Source organism: Propithecus coquereli, unplaced genomic scaffold (assembly GCF_000956105.1).
Source record: "Propithecus coquereli isolate 6110/MARCELLA unplaced genomic scaffold, Pcoq_1.0 Scaffold308, whole genome shotgun sequence".
NCBI lineage: Eukaryota > Metazoa > Chordata > Mammalia > Primates > Indriidae > Propithecus > Propithecus coquereli.
Genome location: NW_012148708.1, coordinates 1,620,462 through 1,645,854, shown reverse-complemented (window position 1 = coordinate 1,645,854; position 25,393 = coordinate 1,620,462). Strand labels below are relative to the sequence as shown.

The following is a 25,393-nucleotide window of genomic DNA, read 5'->3' as shown; positions in this document are numbered from 1 at the left end:
AGCGGGTATCGCAAATGCAGGACAGAGGAAGGCCCCGTGTGGCAGGGGTGGGAGGCAGGCACAGAAGTGTAATGGGGCCATCTGTGGCTGAGCGACCGTGCGTGACTGCTTTAGGCTTTGCTTTTCGTACGATCGGTCTCACTCCAAACTGGCTGTGATATACAGCTGATGTTTTTGCAACCAGGATTTTTTAAAACCTGCCTGGGCTCTGGCGGTGGGGGCGGGGTGGGCACTGGGATGGGGCAGTGAGAAACAGCAGGTGAGGGGCGTCGCGCGCGGGACGCTGGCATCCGGCTCCTGCTTTTCTCTGGAACTGTGTCTGAGCACCGCTCTCGCCATCGCGGGGACGGCACAGGGTCTGCTGTGGAGGAAGGCCCTCGGTGAAAGGTTATCAAAAGCTCACAAAGGCCAGGTGCAGGGGCTCGCGCCTGTAATCCCAGCACTTCGCGAGGCCAAAGGGGGAGGATTGCTTGAGTCTAGAAGTTTGAGACCAGCCTGGGCAACATACCAAGACCCCATCTCTATAAAAAATTTTAAAGTTAGCCAGGCGTGGTGGTGTGTGTCTGTAGTCTCATCTACTCGGGAGGCTGAGGCGAGAAGATCTCTTGAGCCCTGGAGTTTGAGGCTACGGTGAGCTATGATCACGTCACTGTACTCTAGCCTGGGTGACAGAGGGAATCCCTGTCTCTTAAAAAAAAAAGTCTGGGTGGCTGGACAATTGAGAAGATACTCTTGAAAGAAATATAGGGTTTTTGGGTGGCAGCCAGTTTCGGAGGAAAGATCTGAAGAACCACTTCAGATCCACTTCAGGGGCCTGTGTCAGTTGTTACGACAGACAGAAATGGAGAAGAAAGGCCGGGTGGAAGTGAAGGTGGCTTTTGACTCTGCAACCTAGAACTGGTCCTTCCTGAAGTGACTGATTAACCACCCCCGTCCCGTCCTGTTTGGATCCGCAGGGTGTTCCTGGAGCTGCATCTGTCTGGGCAGAGGCCCTGGTGCCCTGGGGCTGTCCCAGTCCTCGCCTTTGTGGGTTTAGACGGGATGTGGTGGCAGCTCGCACCTCTGCCCCAGCAGCTCCTCGGAGGCGCCGCGGCCGGCCCAGAGCAGCAGCGCGAGCCGGCCCTGGGACCTGACGCGCTTGCTCTCCCGGGTTCTCCACGTGAACGTCGCAGTCTGCTTGCAAGGGCACATCCCATCTCCTGTGACTCATGGAGTGCGTTAGGGAAAAGAAGTCTTTACTTTACACTGAAATCTCCTGAATTCAAATTTATGAGATTATATGGGGCAAAGATGTGTGACATCGTCTTTTGGGGGGCAGTTTCTACAGATGAAGTTTCTTGCTCTTTTTAAAACCACCGTGTTTTTCTTTTCCTCCAAAGAAAAATTGTTTCACCCCATAGGACAAAATAACTTCAAACACTGAGTCTGTCTCGTAAAAAGAATAATGGTTTGGTGGAAACCCAGAGAGCCTTGGGTGTGACATCAGGCCCTGGGGTCTGTCACTGGTGGGAGAAGTCAGTGGCCCAAGACCCGCACCCTCTGCCCCGTCTGCAGGCCGACCTCAGAGCCAGCCTCAGGTGGAGCGCTCGCTTGCCGGGAGGAGGATGCTTGCGGGTTTGACCTGGCTCCTGTGCGTTTATTTCAGATCATCAGAAAAGCCCTCACTGAGGAAAAACGTGTCTCAACAAAAACTTCAGCTGCAGATCTTGTAACAGAAACGGATCACCTCGTGGAAAACTTAATTATTTCCGAGTTGAGAAAGAGATTTCCTTCACACAGGTAGGTGTATTCCTCATGGAAAACACTCAGGTAATACTTGCCATCCTCGTGGGAAAGGCAGGGTCTGGGGCTGGGGGTTGCCGTTTGTTGATGGGTCAGACTCGCAACCTTAAGCTCCACGGCGTGAGCCCAGATCCTTCAGTGGCAGAGTAAACAAACTGACCCCGTTTTGCACTTTTTTTTTTTTTTTTTTGAGACAGCGTCACATGCTGTCTCCCAGGCTGGAGTGCAGTGCAGCCTTGAACTCCTGGGCTCAAGCAATCCTCCCACCTCAGCCTCCTGAGTAGCCGGGACTATGCCACCATGCCTGGCTAATTTTTAAATTTTTTGTAGAGACAGGATCTCACTGTGTTGCCCAGGCTGGTCTCGAACTCTTAGTCTCAAGTGATCCTCCCGCCTTGGCTCCCAAAATGCTGGGATTATAGGTGTGAGCCACCGCACCTGGCCCTGTTTTCATTCGTGTTCCTATTGTCCTGACAGCCACCATCCTGTCAACATACCACCCTACAAATACTGAAAAGGCTGTACTTTGTGCAGCACTCAGGGAAAGCTCCCTGCCTCCCTGCGCTAAGCTGTTTATTATTTCTGGAGGGATTCGGTAGATGCGTGACCCCCAGGAGCCCAGAGCAGTGACGTTGCTGGCAGCCCGTGCCTGTGCGGCCGGCCGCCCATGCCGACGTTCCCAGGAGGGTGGGATTCAGTGGGGACGCCAGCCGGGTGGGGCCCCTCGCCGAGGCTGGAGCGTGCAGCCGGGCACCGGGACTCTCCCCACAGAAGCCCTGTGCGAGGACGCCACTCTCCTCTTCTGCTTTTTCTCTGGGGACTGGGTCTCGCCATGTTGCCCTGCTGGCCTTGAACTCCTGGGCACAAGTGATCTTCCCATCTCAGCCTCCCAGGTATCGTCCTCTTCAGAGCAGAAGTTCTTAACCTTTGTGGGATCACCCTGTGGAGAATGTGGTCTTTTCCTCTGAAAAATTAAAATATTTACATAGCATTTTGCATACAGTTCAAAGGGAGCCAGAGACCCCAGATTGAGACCTCTTCTTTAGCTCTGGGGGCTCTGAGACCCCTCCCTCCCGCCCAGAGTTCTAAAGAACAGATTTCGAAAGCCAGTCCCTTAGATGCAATGGGTCTCTTTCCTTCCTTGTGTAGATTCTCTTAAAATTGTTGGATTCCTAAAACTGGGACAGCAGTTATTGGATTTCTGGGCGTACACTGTGGTAGCTGCCAGTTCAGGTTCACGGGGACGTAGGCGGCAGAGAGGGAAGGCCGCCGCCCTCCGCATCCATTGGGCACACGGCAAGCTCAGTACGGTCTTTTCCCGTGATTGACCGTACAAATGAAAGAACAAGCCCGTGTTAGAACTCTCAGCCTCCTTTTTTCTTGTTTCCTTCTGCCTGGTTAGGTTATCTCAGGGTCACCTGCTCTCCCTTTGAAATTCTCCCTGCCAGGGGGCTGTGTTTGTTTTGTTGACAGCCTTTGTGTTCGAGCTCATATTTCCTATTTCCTTATTAATAGGTTTGAAGTCAGTATTTCTGGCATCTGGTGTAAGATTTATAAGCTCTAAAATATTTGTGATTTTTTAAAAACTTTTTAAAACCCAATTTTACTCACATGGCAGTGTTAGAAGAATTTATCATATAGGTTGCTCTTATTCTTTGAGAGGAAACATGCTACAGTAACCAGCAGCTATTTTAGGAACTTTATTGCCTGTTTTGGTCTGGAGGTTTCCGTGGCCATGACCACATGGCCATGACAGAGGAGGGCTGGCTCTTTGGCGCGGGGTCTGGTAAAGGCAAGACCAGGCGCGACGAAGCCGTGAGGGCTCTGGTGTGCTTTAATCGGGTTACTTGGGAAGCTGCACTCTGAGATTGCACGCCCTGCTGTGCATGTTGGCAGCAGTTGCCGGTGGTTTGGATCCACTGTTGCTTAAATATGTGGACTCGATTCCATTTGTAAAGGGTCAACTTAGATGCTCATGGCTGTACACACAGGGTGAAAGTTAATGTATCGTGGGGTGGGCCCGGGTGTCCCCACCTCCGCCTGCAGCCTTGGGGTCACCAGGGACCACTGGGCTTCTGAGCCCCTTTAGGAAACCATGACCCAGAGCGGTGGCTCTTAGGTGGGGTCTGTGTCAGGCTCACCTGGGGAGCATCCTCCCTGGGCTGGCACCAGGCCTCCATCTCTAAAAGTGACCCCTAGGACAGTCAGACCCAGACATCTGTTCAAGATCCAGTAATCGAGAGCCCTGGTTCCTAAACACCATTCCACGAGCTCCCGTGGACAGGGCAGTCAGGGCCAGGACTTTGGCTGCCGCACAGTTAGCCCCAGGCTCCTTGTCACCTGTCATCCCTGGTTCTGGGGGCAAACACTGGGCCGTGGTGAAGGCAGGCTGTCTTCCTGTTCTCTGCTCAGCTTGCCTCGAAAATTCATAAAATTGTTTTTCAACATGTCTATGTGAAGTGTGTTTTTTGTCAGTAACTAAGATTAAAAAGTAAGTGCTAGAATCTTGGGCATTTAGTTGTTTTAGATCATGGACATATTGATAGATTTACAATGAGAAAAAATTGCATGCATATTACAAAACAGTGTATTGTAATGTTTCTGCTTTCTAAGTATTTAAATATAACTCTAAACAATACGTTTAATATAAAGTTGCCTGTCATCCTTTTTTTGGAAAGACTTTTTTTTTGAGACAGAGTCTCACTGTGTTGCCTGGGCTAGAGTGAGTGCCGTGGCGTCATCCTAGCTCACAGCAACCTCAAACTCCTGGGCTCAAGTGATCCTTCTGCCTCAGCCTCCCCTGGGACTACAGGCATGCACCACCATGCCCGGCTAATTTTTTCTATGTATTTTTAGTTGTCCGATTAATTTCTTTCTATTTTTAGTAGAGACGGGGTCTCACTCTTGCTCAGGTTGGTTTCGAACTCCTGAGCTCAAACAATCCGCCCGCCTCGGCCTCCCAGAGAGCTAGGATTACAGGCGTGAGCCACCGCGCCCGGCCAGGAAAGACTTTTATTCTGAGCTTTTGTCTTTCCTTGTTTTTTGTCTTTTGTGACACTTTTCAAGATAAAGTATAGCTGTTTTGGGTTTTTTTGTTTTTGTTTTGAGACAGAGTCTCTGTCTCCCAGGCTGGAGTGTAGTGACATTGTCACAGCTCACTGTGACCTCAGCTCCTAGGCTTAAGCTACTCTCCTGCCCCAGCCTCCCAAGTAGCTGGGACTACAGGCATGTGCCAACGCACCCAGCTAATTTTTCTATTTTTGGTAGAGACGTGGTCTTGCTCTTGGGTCTCACACTCCTGGCCTCAAGCGACCCTGCTGCCTTGGACTCTCAGAGTGCTAGGATTACAGGCGTGAGCCACCCTGCCCAGCCTGTTTTGTTTTTAATACAATAAAAAACAACCTGATGTAGGCTCCCTGGTTTTATTATTTTATATTATGCATCTGTGAAACCCAAAGTCTTGGGTCCCTGACCTGGAAGACAGGCATAGACCAGAACTGAGAACAATACGGTTCACACTTGCTTCTGGCCGTGGCCCTGGCAGCTCTGGCAAATCACCGCGCTCCTCAGGGTCTCAAACTCCTCTCCTGTGAATGAAGGACCAGACCACGGTGCTCCCTAAGGCCCCAGCATCTGACTTTAAACGTGCTATGGTAACGACAGAAAGCAAACCAGCAAAGTAAGGTCGGGTTTTTACAGGCTGTGTCTTTGAGGTTCGTTGGATGCCTAAACCTGTTTTCAGTTGTGATTCTGAGTTAGATCCAAACGTAGCTGCTCTGAAAATACTCTGTAGTATTGCTGAACTAGTACTGCTATAAACCCTGTGCTTGTCTGCCGCTGCCGAGCGGCCTTGTCAGAAGCCGTCTGGGTTGCCTCAGGCAAAGGACAGAGCACGGCAGCCCTAGTGTGGCCCACCGCCTCCTCCGCTCAGGCCAGGACCCTTCGTGAGCTGGCGCCCTGCGGTGTGCCTGGCGCCGCGCGGTGCCTGTGGACGCACCGGTCAAGCAAAACGCCAGAGTCCTGGACATGGAAAAACACATTCCTGGCCACCACCAGCTAGACATTTGCTTCCAGTCATTTTGCACCGGGCTCTTGTGTCACCTTCAGGCAGGAGCCTGTGGAATGACTGGCAGGGACAGGGCAGTGGCTTGTGAGGATGGGGCAGAGCAATGTTAATCAGCCACTCCGTGGACTGACCCTGAGCTTGTCACAGAGTAAACAGACTAAGTAGCCAGAAAAAGAGTCTTAGAGGCACTTGGCTGTCAAAATTACAAGGAGGGCCGGGCATGGTGGTGCACGCCTGCACTCCCAGCAACTTGGGAGGCTGAGGCAGGAGGATCGCTTGAGCCCAGGAGTTTGAGACCAGCCTGGGCAACACAGTGAAACCACATCTCCAGAAAAAACAAAAAATGAACAAAAAATTACAAGGGAAGGTTATTACAACTACTTTTTTTAAAAAAAGGAAATTGGTCAAATTATGCAGTAGAATGTATTCTGACTTGTTACCAAACTTTTAACCTTAGCCTGGTTGCTGTTTCCTCTCGTCTATCAGATAGACTTAGGAAACGCTCTTTTTGCTCCCTGAAGTTAGTCACATGCATTGTTTTTCTCTGTTTATGTAGATTTTCCAGAGGCTTGTAGGAAAGCCTCTGTTACCTCACGCTTACGTGTGTGCAAGGCGGCCTGTCTCCACTTCCCCTGCCCAGAGCTGTAGGATGCTCTCTCCTGTTTTGTAGGTATCAGCTTCTTACATGAAGGAAATCAGGTTTAAGTAAGTAAAAATTACGCATCCCTCCCCACATATGAGGGAAATATTTTTGGTGTCTTCAGAGACTGGACGTGGTCCACGCCTCTGCTGCCTTCAGAGGCCCTGCCCACAATGCTGCGCACAGGCGTGAGGCCAGTAGGGCCTGAGGGATGTTCATTCCGTCTTTGAGGCGGGCAGGTGGGCTCATGAGCAGAAGGTACAGAGGTTGGCAGAGAGGAGGAGAACTCCAGGGCTTGAATTGTCAGCTGCTGGAAAGTCCAGCACTCAATGTGGGCCTTTGATTACTCCCATCAAAAATGTTTTGCAAGCCCGGTGGGGTGGCTCACACCTGTAATCCTAGCACTCGGGGAGGCCGAGGCGGGGGGATTGCTTGAGCTCAGGCGTACCAGACCAGACTGAGCAAGAGCGAGACCCCGTCTCTACTGCAAATAGAAAATATTATCTGGGCGTGCTGGCGCACACCTGTAGTCCCAGCTACTCAGGAGGCTGAGGCGGGAGGATCACTTGAGCCCAGGAGTTTGAGGCTGCAGTGAGCTGTGATGATGCCACGGCACTCCAGCCTGGGAGACAGGGCGAGACTCTGTCTCAAAAAAAAAAAAGAAAGAAAGAAAAGAAAAAGTTTGCAGAGCAGCTTTGTTAACAGGAGCATTATGGTGCCTGTTGTGAAAACAAGCTGCTTGGTGACCTCCGCCTGCACATTTGGCACATGAACAGGCAGAGCTCACAGCCCCGAGTGTCCCAGAAGCCCCCGGATATGCTGGGTGGGTAGCCTGGGTGCTGCAGGCTGTGCTTTCTGAGGGACGTTGGTGTTAATGCCTGCAGACACCCACTCCCTCTTCCTTCAGGGCACCCGGCAGCTACCTCTCCAACTCTCCAATTTCCTACTTGAAATCAGATTTAAAAAGGAAAAGAATTGTACGTTTCCTCTTCAACTTCTTGGGAACTTATCTTTGCATGTGAGTCATTTCTAGGCCCTTCTGGACTGGAATCATGTCTTTTCACTGCTTTGTCAACCTTGTGCCCAACTCAGGCTTTGGCGCTTGCTCCTTGCGTATGTGTGTTTTTAGGGTGTGGACCTTTTTCTTTACAAACATAATCGCGAGCCATTTCAGGGGTGGAAAAGCACGCAGCTGCAGAGGACGCCATCAAGGCGTGTATTTCCAGATCATTTACCTATAAAATGAGGGGCTGTGTCATGCAGGGTGTGAACTTCGCGACCCGTGAGGACAGTCCCAGTGTGGTTGTGGGACCAGGATGGTTACGGAACACGTGGCAGCTCCACGAGCACGGGAAGGGACCTGGAACGCTTGCTGTTGTCGCTCAGCACCACGGCTGAGGCCGGCACTGCCCCGCAGAGCTGCGTCTACACGCCCACGTGGCAGCCGCTGGCCCCGTGGCACTGCAGAGCGCTTGCAGGTGGCTAGTGAGACCCAGGAGCTGCAGTCTGAATTTTACTTAATTTAAATGTGAACAGCCACACGCTGCGAGTGGCCGCTGTAATGGGCAGAGCAGGTACGGAGGTTTCTACTGGAGCCTCCTCATGCACGATGACGTCTTGTCAGTCCCATCTGCAAGTACCGTGATGCCAGATCTGAGGCCACGTGGTTCCTGCAGGGAAGTGGCTTCCAGAAGTGCTTCGAGGCGGAGGGCCAGGCAGCCACTCACCACGATGGGTGACGTGCCAAACGCGGGCAGCAGGACACGAGGCATTTCTTGCTTTTTCACTCATGTTTCCTTCTTAGTAAAATGTATTCTCTGCAGGCCTCCTTTTTCTCTAGCGCACACGTGAACGTGGCACGAGAACCGGATAGAACGCCTCTCGGCAAGGCCACGGAGTCCTGCACAAAACACACCTTTGCTCAGCGCCCGCCAGGGCCCCGCCCTCAGCACACTTAGCACGGTTCTGAACATGCTCCCGGCGCCCTCTGTGCCAGGCGCCGTCCTGTGTGCTGTGGGTGTTTTCTTCAACCCCAGGACTCTGGGAGGGTAGGCAGCGGCCAGCTCTGCAGGGAGGGCCAGCAGGGGCAGGCTGCGGCACACCTCTGACCTCTGACCGCGGGAGGCGCCTCCCTGAGGTGTGGGCACGGGCGGGGGAGAGGGGCGCAAAGGGCAGGATGCGGCGACTTGCCCAGGTTCCGGCCTGAGCAGTGAGTGCTTGGCGATGGCACTCGCTGAGGCAGGGGCACGTGGGGGGACCAGGAGTTCCCTTCTGCGCAGGTTAGTCTTGAGATGGCGGTCGTCTTGTCAGGTTCCTCACGCGATCGGTGGCACACTCGGATGAGGATAGGTCGGGGACATGTTTGCAGAGGGCGCCTTACAAAGGAGGGGCTCGCACAGGGCGCACTACGGAGAGGCCACGGGGAGGAGGGAGTGTCCCATCCCCACTCCTTCCCCTCGACCCCGCCCAGCCTGCTCCCAAAGGAAGCCAGAGGCCAGGGCGGGAGGGCGTCGTTGGAAACAAGATGGCGGGGGCTGCTGCTGTCACCTGTGTCTGCAGTTCAGGGGATGCCAAGCTGGGAACACACGTGGGCGGTGTCAGTTGCAGGTGACATTTAACCCCTCGGTGCCTAGGTCCCAGCACTGCCTGGAGGAGGGCTCAAGCGGAGTCCTGGGCCCGCCTGCAAGCCTGCGTCCTTCACACTGCGCTCTGCCTCTCTCGTTAGCCTCTCTGCAGACCGCAGTTAAAGCAGAGTTTGGCTTTGCCCCATGTGCTGTTTCCCCGTGTTCTTCACTCCTCTCTGCCTGCCCTGCTCGAATTCCCTGAGCTCTTCCAAAACCCCGATGCTGCGGAGTTGCTCTGGTTTCTAAAACCAGCAAGGTAGACTGGCAGATGTGGAAAAGCGGGTGGTCTTCCAACGACGCTGCCTCTGTTGGACCTGGAGAAACCACAGTGAAATCTGTAACTGTGCCTACTTTTCCTCTAGTGGGACTGGAGGCAGTTGGCGGGGAACGTTCTGCGTTCTTGGTGCGTTTTCTCACCCTGAGCCCCTCCACTGCAGGTTCATTGCAGAAGAGGCCGCAGCCTCCGGGGCCAAGTGCGTGCTCACCCGCAGCCCAACCTGGATCATCGACCCCATCGATGGCACCTGCAACTTTGTGCACAGGTAAGCGGAAGCAGGGAGCACCTCCATTGCGGGCTTGGCCGGTCCTCTTCTGTGGGCTTTTGTCTTTTCAAAAGCAGCATTTTTAAGGCAGGAGTACATAAACCTATAGTCGGTTTATAGTTTCATTAAAAAGATGATCAAATCTCGATATTTCTGAAATAAGGTTTACCATTTTTGAGAGGCTCTTGCAGGGTGTACTTGTTTAAAAACCGTTGCGTTTGTTAGGTTAAAAATGTTGGGTTGCATTTAAGAAGGACCCTTCAAGGAGTCCCCCGGAGAGGCAGGCAGAGTTGGAATGTGAAGCCTGTGCCAGCCGGCAGCCGCAGAGCCCGAGGTGTAGAGAGTGGCACGTGACAGGTGCGATCTGAGAGCCACCTTTGTGCACACGTGGGAGCAACCCTTGTGGTTACAGAAAGCAGGAGGTTTGGGGAGGCCAGGGGGCGGTGGAAGGGGGTGACGGGAATGCTACAAAGCTGGGGAGGTGATGGGGGGAGACGGGGACATGACCACAGGCGCTCTCGCACGGCTGGGCGGGTGGTGGACCTGCAGGTGCCTGTCCGGGGCCATGCACAGGTGGCTGAGGGCCTGGGGCACAGAATGTGAGGCCGCGTCCACGGAGGGTGGTTCTCTGGCTCGAGGGTGCCGAGAGCCCTGCAGATTCCCATTCCGTGGGGCGGGGCGGTCCACGGCTCACGGTTCCCACAGGCCCACACCCACAGGCCACGCCAGCACTGCCAGACCACAGGTGACAGTGAGAAGCGAGAGCAGAGCTGGGGTGTGGGGTTCCTCGCACCCAGTGCCAGCCTTTGTTTTTTCTCTAATGCTACGTTGATATTTAAAGTGTGTAAAGCAATTCCGAGGACCATGGTAAGCATAGCCTTTCCATAGGTGAGGGTCACCTTGAGAATGCAGTCATGCCTGCACGGGTGACCCTTTTTAGGCAACGGAGTACTGCGTCACCAGGCTGTCATTTCAGCTGAAGTGTGACCCCCAGGGTGAGTGTCGCGAGGGGAGCACCCGTCACTCTGTCCCACTTGTGGCTCCAGGGTACGCATGATGGGCATGCGGTGGGCTACGCACCGCCCAGGGTGAAGGCTACACGTCCATCTGAGGGTCTTCCCACAGCACCAGAGCCACGGTTTCCAATACTTGCCTCTGCAGCCCTTGGGGAACGTGGGGCCAGAGAGGCTGCTTGGAGGAGAGAGTCAATTTCAGAACAGACTCTGGTGCGGTGTGGACAGTTGGAGAGCACCAAGGGCCTGCCGTGCAGACGAGAAAGCTCTTCTGAGCGTTGGCGGCTGCTCCGGGAGCCAGCAGGCCAACCGCTTGGCATTCCAGAGCCCCGCACACCCGCCGTCAGGGTTGCATGCTGGGCAACTGGCTTCTCATTTCTCCTGTCGGCCTGCGGTACCCAGCCTTTCCTCCTTCCCGCCTGCTTTTTATTTCATTTCAGCGCATTACAGGGATATAAATGTTTCGGTTACATGAATTATAAATGTGCCCTCTCCCAGATAGCGGGCATTGTACCTGTTAGGTGTGTTTACCTGTCTCCTCCTCCCCTTCCCACCTACTTGATTTCCAATGAGTTTTATTTCCATATGTGCATGTAAGTGTTGTTCGATTAGTTCCAATTTGATGGGGAGTACACGTGGTGCTTGTTTTTCCATTCTTGCGACACTTCACTTAGTAGAATGGGCTCCAGCTCCATCTAGGATTATACAAGAGGTATTAGATCACCATTGTTTTTTGTGGCTGAGTAGAGCTCCATGGTATGCATATATCACATTTTATTAATCTACTCATATATTGATGGGCACTTTGGGTTGTTTCCACATCTTTGCAATTGTGAATTGTGCTGCTATAAACATTACTGTGAAAGTGTCTTTTTTATAAAATGTCCTTTTTTAGTTTGGGTAAATACTCAATAGTGCGATTGCTCGATCAAATAGTAGTTCTAATTTTAGTTCTTTGAGGTATCTCTATACTACTTGCCATAGAGGTTGTACTAGTTTGCAGTCCCACCAACAGTGTATGAGTGTTCCTATCTCTCTGTACCCATACCAGCATTTGCTGTTTTGGGATTTCTTGATAAAAGCCATTCTCACTGGAGTTAACTGATATCTCATTTTGGTTTTGATTTGCATTTCCTGATGATTAGAGATGTTGAGCATTTTTTCATGTGTTTGTTGGCAATTAGTCTATCTTCTTTTGAAAAGTTTCTGTTCATGTCTTTTGCCTACTTTTTAATGGGGTTGTTAGATTTTTTTCTTGCTGATTTACTTGAGTTCTTTGTGGATTCTGCTTATTAGCCCTTTGTCAGATGTATAGCATGCAAATATTTTCTCCCATTCTGTAGGTTGTGTATTTGCTCTAATGATTGTTTCCTTGGTTGTTGCAGAAGTTTTTAAATTTGATCAGGTCCCATTTATTTATTTTTGTTGTTGCTGTGATTGCTTTTGGGGCCTTCTTCATAAATTCTTTGCCTGGGCTAATGTCTATAAGAGTTTTTCCAATCTCTTCTTCTAGAATTCTTATAGGTTCATGCCTTAGGTTTAAGTCTGTTACCCACCGTGAGTTGACTTTTGTGAAAGGTGAAAGGTGCGGATCCTGTTTCAGTCTTCTACATGTGGCTATCCAGTTTTCCCAGCACCATTTACTCAATAGGGATTCTTTTCCCCAGCATATGTTTTTGTCTGCTTTGTCGAAGATTAGAGGGCTGTATGAGGATGGTTTTATATCTAGGATCTCTGTTCTGATCCATTGGTCTATGTCTCTGTTCTTGTGCCAGTACCACACTGTTGGTTACTATAGCTTTGTTGTATAGCTTGAAGTCTGGTAAAGTGAGGCCTTCTAATTTGTTCTTTTTGCTTAAGGTACCTTGGCTATTCGAGCTCTTTTCTGGTTCCATACAAAGCATAGAATTATTTTTTCTAGATGTGAGAAAAATGACATCTGTATTTTAATGAGGATTGCATTGAATCTGTAAATCACTTTGGGTAGTATAGACATTTTAACAATGTTAATTCCGATGATCTGTGAGCATAATATGTTTTTCCATTTGTTTAAATCCTCTGCGATTTCCTTCCTCAGTGTTTCATAGTTCACCCTGTATAGGTCTTTTCCTTCTTGGTTGAATATATTCCCAAGTATTTTATTTTCTTTGTTGCTATTGGGAAAGGTACTGAGTCTTTGATTCGATTCTCAGCTTGATTGTTGTTGGTTACAGGAATGCTACTGATCTGCATACATTGATTTTGTAACCTGAGACTTTGCTGAATTTATTTATCAATTCCAAGAATCTTTTGGCAGAATCTTTGGGGTTTTTTAGATATAAGATCATATCATCAATGAAGAGTGACAGTTTGACCTCTTCTTTCCCCTTTTGGACACCCCCAATTTTTTTCTCTTGTCTGATTGCTCTGGCTAGGACTTCTAGCACTATGTTGAATAGAAGTAGTAAAAAAGGCAACCTTGTCTGGTTCCAGTTCTAAGTGGGAATGCTCTCAAATTTTCTCCACTCAGTATGATGTTGGTTGTGGATTTGTCATATATGGCTTTTATAATTTTGAGGTATGTCCCTTCTATGCCTATTTTGTTAAGAGTTCTTATCATAAAAGGGTGCTGAATTTTGTCAGATGCTTTTTCCGCATCTGTTGAGAGAATCACATGGTCTTTGTTTTTGCTTCTGTTTATGTGGTGCATCACATTCATAGATTTGCGTATGTTGAACCATCCTTGCATCTTTGGGATGAAGCCCACTTGGTCATGGTGGATTATATTTTTGATGTGTAGCTAAATTCAGTTTGCTGGGATTTTACTGAGAATTTTTGCATCTATGTTCATAAGGGTTATTCGTCTGTAGTTCTCTTTTTTTGTTGTGTCCTTTCCTGGTCTTGGTATCAAGGTGATATTAGCTTTGTAGAATGAGTTGGGGAGGATTCCTTCCTACTCGATGTTATGAAATGATTTGTGCAGTATAGTTCTTTTGTGTAGGTCTGGTAAAATTCTGCTGTGAAACCATCTTGTCTGGGACTTTTTTGTTGGAAGATATTTTATGGATGCTTCAGTTTTGTTACTTGCGATTGGTCTACTCAGGAGTTCTGTTTCTTCCTGATTGAGCCTAGAGAGATTGTGTGTTTCCAGGCATTTGTGCATTTACTCAATGTTTTCAAGTTTATATGCATAGAGATTTTTATAGTATTCAGAGATGATATTTTGTATTTCCATGTTATCAGTTGTGATTTCTCCTTTTTCATTTCTGATTGAGCTTATTAGGGTCCTTTCTTTTCTGTCTCTGGTTAATCTAGCGAAAGGCCTGTTGATTTTGTTTATCTTTTCAAAGAACCAGCTTTTTGTTTTATTAATCTTCTGTATAATTCTTTTGGAATCAATTTCATTTAGTTCTGCTCTGACCTTAGTTATTTCTTTTCTTCTGCTAGGTTTGGGATTGGTTTGCTCTTCCTTTTCAAATTACTTGAGATGATTCATTAGATGGTTGATTGTGATCTTTCTATCTTTTGGACATAGGCATTTAAGGCTATGAATTTTCCTCTTAGGACTGGTTTTGCAGAATCCCGCAGATTTTGGTAACTTGTGTCCCTTTTGTCACTTAGTTTGAAGAATCTTTTGAGTTCCGTCTTAATTTCCTCTTTGACCCAATAATCATTCAGCGGTAGGTTGTTTAAGTTCCATGACTTTGTGTAGAGTTGAACTTTTCTGTTGGAATTGATTTCTAATTTTATTCCACTGTGGTCTGAGAAGACACATGGTATAATTTCTATTTTTTTTAATTTGTCAAGATATGTTTTGTGGTCTAGGATGTGATCAGTCTTAGAGAATGTTCTGTGAGCTGATGAGAAGAATGTACATTCAGTTGTTTGGGGGTAGAATGTTCTGTAAATGTCTGTTAGGCCCATTTGTTCTAGAGTCCTGTTTAAGTCCATTGTTTCTTTGTTTATTTTCTGTTTGGTGGATCTGTCCCATTCTGTCAAACGGGTGTTGAAATCCCCAGCTATTTTAATGCTGCTGTTTATCATTTTGTTTAGATCAAATTGGATTCGCTTTATGAATATGGATGCACCTGTGTTAGGTACATAGATATTTAGGATTCTTCTGTCTTCTTGTTGAATTGTTCCCTTCACCATTATATGATGACCATCTTTGTCTTACTTTACTTCTGTTGATTAGAAGTCTGTGTTGTCTGATATGAGAATGGCTACACCAGCTTTCTTTTGGTTTCCATTTGTATGGAATATGGTTTTCCATCCCTTCACCTTGATTCTGAATGAGTCCTTTTGGGTTAGATGCATTTCCTTGAGACAACAGACACTTGGCTTGTATTTTTTATCCATTCAGCCAACCTATGTCTCTTTAATGGGGAGTCTAAACCATTTACATTTATTGAAAGAGTTGATAAATGGGGTGGATTTCTGTTTACCCTGTTGAATAGACCCTTATTGCTTTGTTTTACCTCTTGAGCCATTGTGATATCTGGGCTCTGACCTGTAGCTTTTGGGTGGTTTTACATTTTGTCTGTTGTGCTGCTGATCAGTGTATAATGAGGATCTGAGTACTTCCTACAAGACAGGTCTCGTCTTGACAGATTTCCTCAGCATTTGCTTGTCTGAGAAAGTCTTTATTTCTCCCTCATATAAGAAACTTAGTGTTGAAGGATACAGAATTCTAGGCTGGCCATTATTCTGTTTGGGGAGAATGGGGCCTAGTCCCTTCTGGCTTGTAAGGTCTCAGTTGAGAAGTCTGCAGTTAGTCTGATGGATTTTCCTTTGTAAGTTACCTGATGCTTTTGCCTTCTGGTTCGTATGAGTTCCTCTTTTGTTTTAACTTTGGCCAGTCTGATGACTATATGTCGTGGTGATTGCCTCTTGGTGATGAATCTCCCAGGAGTCTGTTGTGCTTCTTGAACCTGGATGTCCAGATTTCTAGCAAGACCTGGGAAATTTTCCTCAAGTATTATCTCAAATATGTTTTCTAGCTCTTGTCTATTTTCTTCTTCACCCTCAGGGATGTCTATAATTCTTATGTTGGGCCTCTTTATGTAATCCCACATTTCTTGTAGGCTTGCTTTGGTTCCTCTACTCTGTTCTTTCTCTTTGACTGACTTGTTTAATTCAAAGGCGTTGTATTCTAGCTCTGAGATTCTTTCTTCTGCCTGATCTAGCGTATTCTTAAGGCTTTCCACTGTGTTTTGTATTTCCTTGAAAGAATTTTTCATTTCCAGAAGCTCTGCTTGATTTTTTTTTAATAATTCAATCTCTTTAGTGAATTTTTCATTCATTTCCTGTATTGTTTTTGTGGTTTCTTTGTGTTGGGTTTCTATTTTCTCTTGTATTTAATTGAGCTTCCATATAATCCATATTTGAAATCCTTTATTAGTCATTTCAATATTCTCTTTGGTTGGTTTCCATTGACACAGAATTATTGTTTTCTTTTCGGGGTATCCTTTCGCTCTGATTTTTCATGTATCTGGAAATCTTTTACTGATTCCTTCTCATCTGGAGCAGCTTTTGCTTCTTATTTTTGGGTTTTCTTTTGATTAGATAGTGGCATGCCCAGTTTAATCTCTGAGACAGTGGGTGGTGCTTGTGGGTGAGACTCAACTACACCCTGTATGATTGAATCAGTAAATGCTGTAAAGGGTGTGAAAATTTACCTCCCTGTCAGTAGGTTGTGCTTGCTGGAAGGAACAAGCTACAATGTTGTTTTTGGGTCCTATGGTGACTCTAGTCCCTCCAGAGAAGCGCTTGATTGCCCCAGGTGGTGGATGGGGCCCTAGAACGTGAGGTGAGTCCTTATTCTCTGCTACAGCAGAGGCAGGTTGGGGAGTGAGGCTGGGCTGGATGGGGCTGGGTTGGGGGAGCTTTCCCCCAGGCTCCTCCAAAGCTGGCAAGGGATCCTTCTTGCTGGACTCCAGGCCTCTCAGGGGTTCATCTCCGCCAATATCCTGCACCTTTGTGTTCTCCTACTTCTGGGTGCTAGAAGTCTAAGATCAAGGTGCCAGTGGGGTTGGTTTCTTTCTAACCTCTCTTGTTCCCACCTGTTTTTAACCTCTGATGATCTTCACATAAAGGAGGGATTATTCTGAGGACATCAAACAGCAACAACAAAATCACCAAATAAAATCACAGGCACACTGTGATGTGAAAACCGTCCTTGTGCCACCACAGCTCGCCCTGCTGGCTTCTTGGGTGCTAAGCAGGGACAGGAAAGGGGACAGGGTGTGGGTGGTGCCAGAGGTGGCCTGTGGCTCAGAACTGGCCCCATGGGAAGGCTTGGCACCTTCCAGGCACCCCATGCCCCACCTGGGACAGGGGCCTGACCTTTTGGGAGGACTCTGCTGTCGCTTTGGGTCTCTGAGAACCAGGAAACTGATTATTCAAATCCAAATTAGGTATCAGAGGGTCATTGTTTTATTGCATCAGCCTCATGTGACTTTCAAGGTTAAGTGTCTGACCACATAATCAGCTAAGTTTGTTTGTCTTGGAAGTAGTTAGTGAAACAGTGGGAAGTAGTTTTTTAAAAACAACCCACCCAGAGTGTACAAAGGTCCTTGTGTGCCCTGGATGAGCCGCACCGCACACGCAGGCTCCTGAGAGCTGGCGCTCCTGTTTCAGGGTGTGAACCGTTCTGCTTTCCTTTGCAGGTTCCCAACCGTGGCAGTCAGCATTGGCTTTGCTGTTCACCAGGAGGTAGGCAGTGTGGCCCAGGGTCCCCGAGGGCCCTCGTCCTTCCTTCCCACTTCAGCCTCCGCTTGTTTTGCTTTCTGTCCCATGCCTCTACCATGACTGGTAGATCCAAGTCTGGTTCCTGAATCTGAGAGAGTGAACAAACACAAACCGGTTTTGGGGTGTGCAGGTGTGGGGCTCCGTGGCCAGCCCTCACCCCCACAGGAGGCCGGCCCTGGCCTCTGCATGGTCTTCTCATGATGCTGCCATGGAAGCGGAAGTTCTGAGTTAGTCTCGGTCCGAGTCAGTCTCCATCTGACCCCTAGAGCGTGTGATCAAGTCACAACAAAAAGGAGCTCATATTTTTGGAGAACGTTTTTCATCCCAATATTCTGTTAATTTTTTATCTTCCTCTGGCTGTTAGTATGAGAACGTGGCTCTTCCAAGGTTCCCATAGACCTTCTGAACTCCTCGATGTCATGGGGCCTGCGTGGAAGGCTTGGGGCTGAGGTTTAAGCTTTATTAGCCAATTCAAGCAGCAACACTTAGAAGAGCCTTCGTTTCTCTGTAGTGAAAACAGTTTTATTTGAATGGGTCTCCCCAGCATGACTCTCCTTCAGAACAGCATTTGTTCATGCTAATCCTCGGTCTCAGTGTAGATTCCCTAGCATGGAAGCTGAGAGAAGTTTACACCCATCTCAGAGCACTTAAGGCGAAGATAAGTAAGAATTTTAATATTGAAATTTGGGTAAGGACTTAATTACTGTCTTGTTTCTTTGCTAAATGTCAGGAAGCCCTGTTAGTGTGGGAAGCTGAGCCGTACTTTAGGGAGACAACTGATGTTTGTGACCAAGATCTTCCCAGTGACCAGGGGGAGGGGCTGCTGGGAGGGCTGGCCGGGGCCTCAGCCCATCTGTGAGTCACGGTGTCTGTTCTTGTTCCCGGTGACTTAACGGGGAGGTACTCCCTCTTCTCCCGGGTCTGGGTCCTTTTACAGGCCCTCAGAGACCAGCACAATTCTAGGCTTGACCTGGATTTGCAGAGCCCTTTAAAGCCAGGGCCCTGGGAAGGGAGGAGGATGGTTAAGTATCGCTAGAAAGCTGCAGGCTCTCCGCAAGTGCTCGCTGAATGACCCTCTCCCAGAAACCAACCCGTTTTCTGTAGGTCGGGGCATCCATCGGTTCAGCTCACCCAGGGCCAGCCACGGCTTTCCTAAGGCACCTGGCCCGAGTCTTCATTTTCCAGAGATATGGACACTTGGCTGACCCCACGCCAAGCATGCTCGCCCTTGTTAATCCTGAGTAGTGAAAAGTAGGAAGAGGGAGGGTAACAAAGGCGCAAGGGTCCGAGGCTGCATCGTTTTTCACACTGACCCCTTCATTTTGCTGTTTCTTGCTGGGAAGGTGGCGTCTGACCTTTGTCACCGCTTACAGCAGCAAGGCTGCCGCTTAGCACTCTGCGCTGCAGGGACGAAGGCCCGCCTCACTGGTGCGTCGCTTCTGTCTTCCCCGGGCTGCCCTTGGGTTTTCGGATGTGTTCTTCATTCTTCACACATCAGCAATTTTGAGGACGTCTTAGGGGTTTGGAGTCACAAGTAGCCTTTTTTTCCCAGTAAAAAAGAGCTTTCTAAAGAATTAAACTTTTCCAATAACTTTTGGTTACTAATGTACGATTATGATTGTTAATTTCTAATATAGTTATTAGTCTTAATATGTTTTAAAATATAGTTATTTAACAAAAGAAAACTTTTTCATGTCCAGGTCTAGTTTTAAATCTAGACACTGATTTTTTTCCGCTCCTTTTTGAAAGATAATTTCTGCCCCATCATACTGCGTTCGTCTTAATGCCTAGAGCAGCCTTCATCTTTGAATCACTGTGTTTTTTCCGTGTCAAATGAGTGAACCACGTTTGTTTTCTGTCCTGCCTCTGCACCCGCAGCTTGAGTTCGGCGTGATTTACCACTGCACGGAGGAGCGACTGTACACAGGCCGGCGGGGCCGGGGCGCCTTCTGTAACAGCCAGCGGCTCCAGGTCTCCAGAGAGACAGGTGGGCTTCACGAGGCTCAGCTCAGGTCATTCCGACGGAGGCGTGGGAATGGAAAATGCCAAAGTCACTATCACGTGGGACGGTGGTGGAAATCTCCCGCTGATGCTTTCGTCTCTTCCTAGGGACATCGTGTCCCTGACGGACGGAAGTCGAGCCAGTTCTGTGTCTTAATGTGTTTGGTAATGTGGCCAGGAGCTTTAAATAGTCTCGTTCTGTTCCCCACTCACATCCTTCACTCTTAAGGCAGAGAGGACTCTGGTACAGTTAGGATTGGTCTGGTGGGACGGGGTGAGCAATGCAGGGCCAAGGATAGGGAGAAGCATGCTCTAGCCCTCAGGTGCCTAGGTGCACCTCAGTGGTCCTGATGTCACCCAGGCAACGTCATCCAGGTGCAGTCTGTGGCTCCCTGAGTTTAGACTGACAGCATTTGGCTTCAGTTTCTGTGAGAAGCAGCAGCCTCGGGAGTGAGTTCCATAAACCAGTGGAGGTTCCACACACCTTGGACCCTGTGGCTATGGTCCGCCCTGATTTCCTTAGAGCAGAACCTCAAGGACATCCCGTAGCTTTTAGAAAGGGCTTCTGGCCATGCACGGTGGCACACGCCTGTAGTCCCAGCACTGTGGGGGGCCGAGGCAGGAGGATCACCTGAGCCCAGGAGTTCGAGGCTGCAGTGAGCTGTGATGATGCCACTGCACTCCAGCCTGGGCGACAGAATGAGACCCTGTCTCAAATACATATAGCTAGATAGATGATAGATTGATAGATAGAAGATAGACTGACAGATAGATGATAGATTGATAGAATGTAGACTGATAGATAGATGACAGATGATTAGATAGAAGGGGCTCCCGTCATGCCCACTCTGCCTGTACTGCGCGCAGCCGCCTGTCATTAACTGTAGGCCTGCTTAGGGTTTCCACTGGCTTTCTTTGGCTTTTCTCCCATGTTGATTAAACTAATGCTATTTTATTGCGTCGTGAGATAGGTTCTAGAGAGCTGTGGTCCCCAAGCCCCGGGATGCGGACTGGTCCCGGCCGGTGCCTGGTAGGGACTGGGCTGCCGAGCTCCGCCGAGTGCCCCTCCTCCCCGCCCTGTGCGTGCAAAATAGTCTTCCATGAAATGGCCCCTGGTGCCAAAAAGGTTAGGGGCTGCTGCCGTAGGGGACGGAAACATGCCAGACAGAAATGAAAGGGAGAGCCCCAGACTAGCAGCCGCTGGATGAGAAAACTAAAAGCTCTTCAGTGTCCACGTTGGGTTTGAGCAGGTAGAAAGCACAGTTCCTGCTAATTCCTAGCTCGCCCGTTTCTGGAGCTGGACATGTCCCCCCACCCCCAGTCACGTCCCACTGCTGAAGGTCACGTCCCCCCACACCCGCCATTTCCAGCCTGTTTTTAAAATGCCCTTCCTAGCTCCCTTCCCGTGGCGTCTCTCTTTATTCCCGAGTTGCTTCCTCCCCGGCTGTCACCTGTGCCCAGATGGCCCCGAAGGCAGGGAGAGGAGTCGGGGTCGTGTGAGCCCGTGCGCCCAGCGCGAGTGGCGGGCTGGGGCAGAGCGGCTGTTAGGAGATGGCCCGCCAGCGTGTGAAGGACAAGTGAAGGAGGGGTGGGGGACAGTGGAGGGGACAGGCGGCTGCTGCAGAGCCGCGAGAGTCCCGAGCGCTCGCAGAGCAGAGGACGGGAGAACACGCAGGGGCCTCCGAGGGAGCCGGCAGGGCGGCCTGGCCAGTTCGTGCTCCTGACGCAGAGAGCCCGGCCCCGTTTCTCCTGCTCCGGGAGAGTTTTGTTTGGCTGTGTACAACGTCACGTTAATTACGGCTCTGCACGCCAGGAGGCGCCCACTCAAGCCTAATTGTGTAACACGGTGGTGAGGAAGCGTGTTATTAAACATGCTCCGGTGAACTTTGCTCTACATTTCGTTGGACTGTAACACTGAGCTCTATTCACACACGCCCAGCTTCCTGGTGGCCGCCTGCACAGCTCAGCCCCGCGTGGCAGCTCACATCCTCGGCGAGGCCTGCTGGCGCAAGCTCAGGCTCGCCCGAGCCCCGCGGGGCGGGGGCCCTGCCCGGTCACCTCCGCATCCGGCCCCCAGGAGGCACCTGGTAACTCCGCAGAATGAAGGCGGCGCCCGCCCCGTGGCATCCATTGCTCAGACTTGGTGGTCACCTCCCCTCTGCACACTGCTGTGCCCTGGCTCCCACTTCGCTCCAGAGTGCTGTGTTCCAAGGCTCATTGGCACTTTTTAAAAATTATGGCAAAGTGCAGTGAGTTGCTTTCAACCCTGGTCATTTTCTTTTTATGGGTAACTGGATTTCAGTAGGAGGTGAGAGAGTAGACGCCGCAGCAACAGCATCCTTAGGCACCATGCAGGCCTGGTTTCAGATCTGGATTCTGCCACCTTTAGGGCACCTTGAACTTGAGCAAGTGGGTTAACCTTCTGAACCTCAGTCCTCATGTTTAAAATGGGGATGATGATGACAGGAATAACGGTGAGGATGAAATAAAATTATATCTTACACATAAAGCACCCAGCACAGTAGCAGGTACATAGTGTCCAAAAATGAGAGCCATCATCAAAGAAGAAATGAGAGTCATTGCACAAGACGAGTCAAGCTGTGACCCGCTGTTAAAATTAGGCTGCGTTTCTGGAGGACACAGCTGTTAAAACCACCACTTCTAATCCTGTCTCTGCTTCCCTTGGCCTCCTTTTTCATTCCCATTATGCCTTTCTGGAATGTCGTCAACTCACAAATTAAAAAACAGAAAAAAAACTACACCATGTAGAGGTAAAGGACTCGATGAAGGCCGCAATTTCATTAGGAGCTTTTTCTTCAAATCCTACCCTGCGAAATTCCTGACGCACAAAGCAGGCAGAAAGCGCGAGGCAGCGGCAGCACCGCCGGCTAACTCTCGGCTGCCGCCCAGCCCCCGACATGCATCCCAGGCAGTGGCGACTCGCCGGCGGGGATGTCAGATGTATTCATAGCTCCAAAACGTACAGACTGTTCTTTTAAAAACGTAATCACAGCACCAGTGTTCTCCCTGCCAAAAACTATTCGTTCCTGAAATCATCAAATCTCCAGTCAGTGTTCAAATTTCCAATTGTGTCATTTTTTGGAAAATGGCCTTCCAAGGCCGCAGTCTGGGTTTTGGGGAACTTATTGCTCCCAAGGGGTCGGTCTTTGTTGCTAGGCCTTTTCAGTGGACAGAGCTAGGAAGTGAGTTGGTTTTTAAATATAAAATTCATCTGAGTTATACTGATGTTTTGGACTGAAATTCGTAACTGCTGGCTTTTCTACTTAACTCCGTCTCCTGCCCTGTGCTAAGACCCCTAGATCACAGGGACCCCAGGAACGATCAAACTCATGATGTCACACAGTTGCTTGTTTGCTTTAAAGCCACGATACACATTTATCAGTTTCGGAATAACACTGCTAGCCCTGCTGTCAACAGTGATTACTGAAAATAGTTTGAAGGGTTTTTAACTTTGCTTTGTCTTTTTGTGCTTAGCGCCTCTCCCGGTAGAATGTACAGTAGAATGTACGGTCAGTGTGTTCCCTCGTTCCGTTACCTGCTGAGAATGATCATTTAGATGCCTGTTTTAGTTTATTTTTAACTTAGAGGGATTACTTTTTGAAAATTTGATTTCATTTTATAATTATGTAAAAATAAGTACAGTGTTCTCAAGTCAAATCCATAAAGTATATTCAAAGAGGTTTAGCGTCCGGCCTTGTCCTCCCAACCCTCCTCTCTCTCTCCCCCAGAGATAACTGTTCAAGAAATTTAGTTTATCCTTTCATTGTCTATGTTAAGTGTTTTTTAAATACGCAGCTATTTTATTGCTTTTATTCTTTGTTTTGGTATAAATTTTAGTATTTAGAGAGTTCTATATTTTTGTTTTTATAATTCCCTTTATATTAAAATTTTTATAGACTATACCTACTCGCTTCTTTTCGGGATTACTGAACTTAGCTTGTAACCTCTTCTTCCCTGCTGCTTCTTATACGCCAGCGTATGTTTAAAACACGATATCCTTTTGCTCTCAGTAACCACGAGGCACTTGGCAAGCTTTTTCTACCGGCCACACGCTCTCCCTGTTCTCACCTTTGGATGGTGGTCGAGTGCGCGTCGGCAGACCGCCTCGCTGTTGGGCGCCCGCTCTCACTTTAAAGCCACAACTCAGTCTTGGTTCCACAGGAAAATACAGATTTAATACTCAGCACCAGTCCTGTGCGTCGATGTATCTGCAGTTGTTTTCGTTGTGTGATTTCTGTGCACTTTTTGATCTTAGGACCGACCCATTTGTACTTACAAAAAACTTATTGAAGTCCCTCAAAGAGCTAAATCTGTTGATATTTATGTATTAGAAATTTAAAATAAGAAATCTTTAAAATATTTATTAATTCATTTTTTAAAATGAAAGATTCATATTTAAACATGAATAATATATTTTTATGGAAAATAATCATATTTTCCAAAACAAAAAAAAGTTTTTGGGAGGAGAGTGGCATTGCTTTACATTTTTTCTCAATCTCTTTATGTCTGACTTAATAGAAGACAACTAGATTTTCCTATCGGCTTCTGTATTCAATCTGTTGTTAATACATTGTTTTGATGTATGAAGAAAATCTGGCCTCGCATAGATACGTAGCTGGAAAAAGAAGCAGTTATTTTAATTATCTTTTCAGATAATCGAGGACATTCTTCTATGATACTAGACCAAAACTCCATGAGTAGTGGTTTCCTAAAGGTTGGTTGCAGTGTGACATCTCAGATAGCAGTGGGTGTTTGGTTCTTCGTCACACTGAGGTCCACTGGGCTGTCCTGTACTTTGAATAGATCTTTTGCCCACGGATGGTTTTGTAACTTCATGCGTTGTTCACTGGGTAATGGGTTCACTGAGATTTCCAATTCTGCCTAATGTTGATGTACTTCACTATAAAATACTAAAAACTGTCATGCTTATTAATATCACCACTCTTAGAAGTCTTTAAGTGTTTGGAAGATGTCAAGCTTACGGTGGTAGACAATCTTCCCCAAATTCTAATTTCCACTTGAAAGCTTGAATTTTATCATTGGCAATTAAAGTGATGGACTCACTTCTTCCTTTTTCAAGAAAATGCCTTCCAAATACCGAAGTCTGAATAACCATAGTTTATCTAAATTCTCTTTGTATACTTCCCTTCTTATCACAGAATATTCAAAGACATCTACTTAGATTCAAGATTTAGCGCAATTAATAATTTTTGTTATTCTTAAGTAAATCTGACGTTTTCCCCACTCTGCGGGGACTGCTGCTGCAGTGGCGCCCGCCTGGCCGTGGTGAGGGCCCGGCAGCCCGCCCCGCCTGTTCCGTCCTCAGTGCGAGCGTCGCCGCCGCGAGGAAGGCAAAGAGCGTCTTCGTATCACAGGAAATTGTCTTGACTCCGCACCCTCCTGAAACAGTCTTAGGACCACATTTGAGAACGTCTGCTCTAGTCGATGTCTCGGGAAGGGCTCAGCTCACGAGAGCGTTCCCTGAGTTCCTACGTGTTCGCTCCAGTTTGTCGGTGGCCTTTATATTTGAAAGTCCGTTTTTCTGGTCATAAAACCCATGGCTCACGTTCTCTTGTCCTGAATGTGTCAAATGTCTCCATTGTCCTTTGGCATAGGCACGCGGTTGAAAGTCTGAAGACTTTGATTTTCTTTCGCTTACAAGGAACTTTAGTTTTCCTGGGTGCCCAAAGACCGTTTTTCTTTTCTTTTAGAGTGGCGCGATTTTACTGGAGCGCGTCTCAGGGCTGCTGCGTCTGAGTCAGTTTTCCCTGGTGCGTGGTGTGCCCTTTCAGTGTGTCATTTCAAGTCTCTTTTTTTTATTATTTCAGAAGAGTTTTCTTGAATCATAGTTTTTAGTATTTTTGCACTTCCAAATTCTGTTGCTTTGTTTTTTTCTTCGGGGACCCGTGTGTGTGAGGGGCGTCCTCTGCTCACCCCCACTGTCTGTCACTTTTTCTTGTATCCTTTTCACCCCT

At 48.4% G+C, this 25,393-nt stretch overlaps 1 protein-coding gene across 2 annotated transcripts in view; it reads left to right on the top strand.

The window, feature by feature from the left end:
• The window catches only part of IMPA2 (inositol(myo)-1(or 4)-monophosphatase 2), a 54,874-nt gene that overhangs the window by 14,851 nt on the left and 14,630 nt on the right, over positions 1-25,393 (top strand). For both annotated transcript variants that reach the window (XR_001137713.1, XM_012649995.1), the window contains exons 2-5: positions 1,646-1,779; positions 9,550-9,654; positions 17,315-17,360; positions 19,275-19,383. Coding sequence is in view for 1 of the 2 variants with exons in the window: in XM_012649995.1 (XP_012505449.1) it covers positions 1,646-1,779; positions 9,550-9,654; positions 17,315-17,360; positions 19,275-19,383 (394 nt within the window). In the remaining variant the exon portion in view is untranslated. The remainder of the gene's footprint in view (positions 1-1,645; positions 1,780-9,549; positions 9,655-17,314; positions 17,361-19,274; positions 19,384-25,393) is intronic.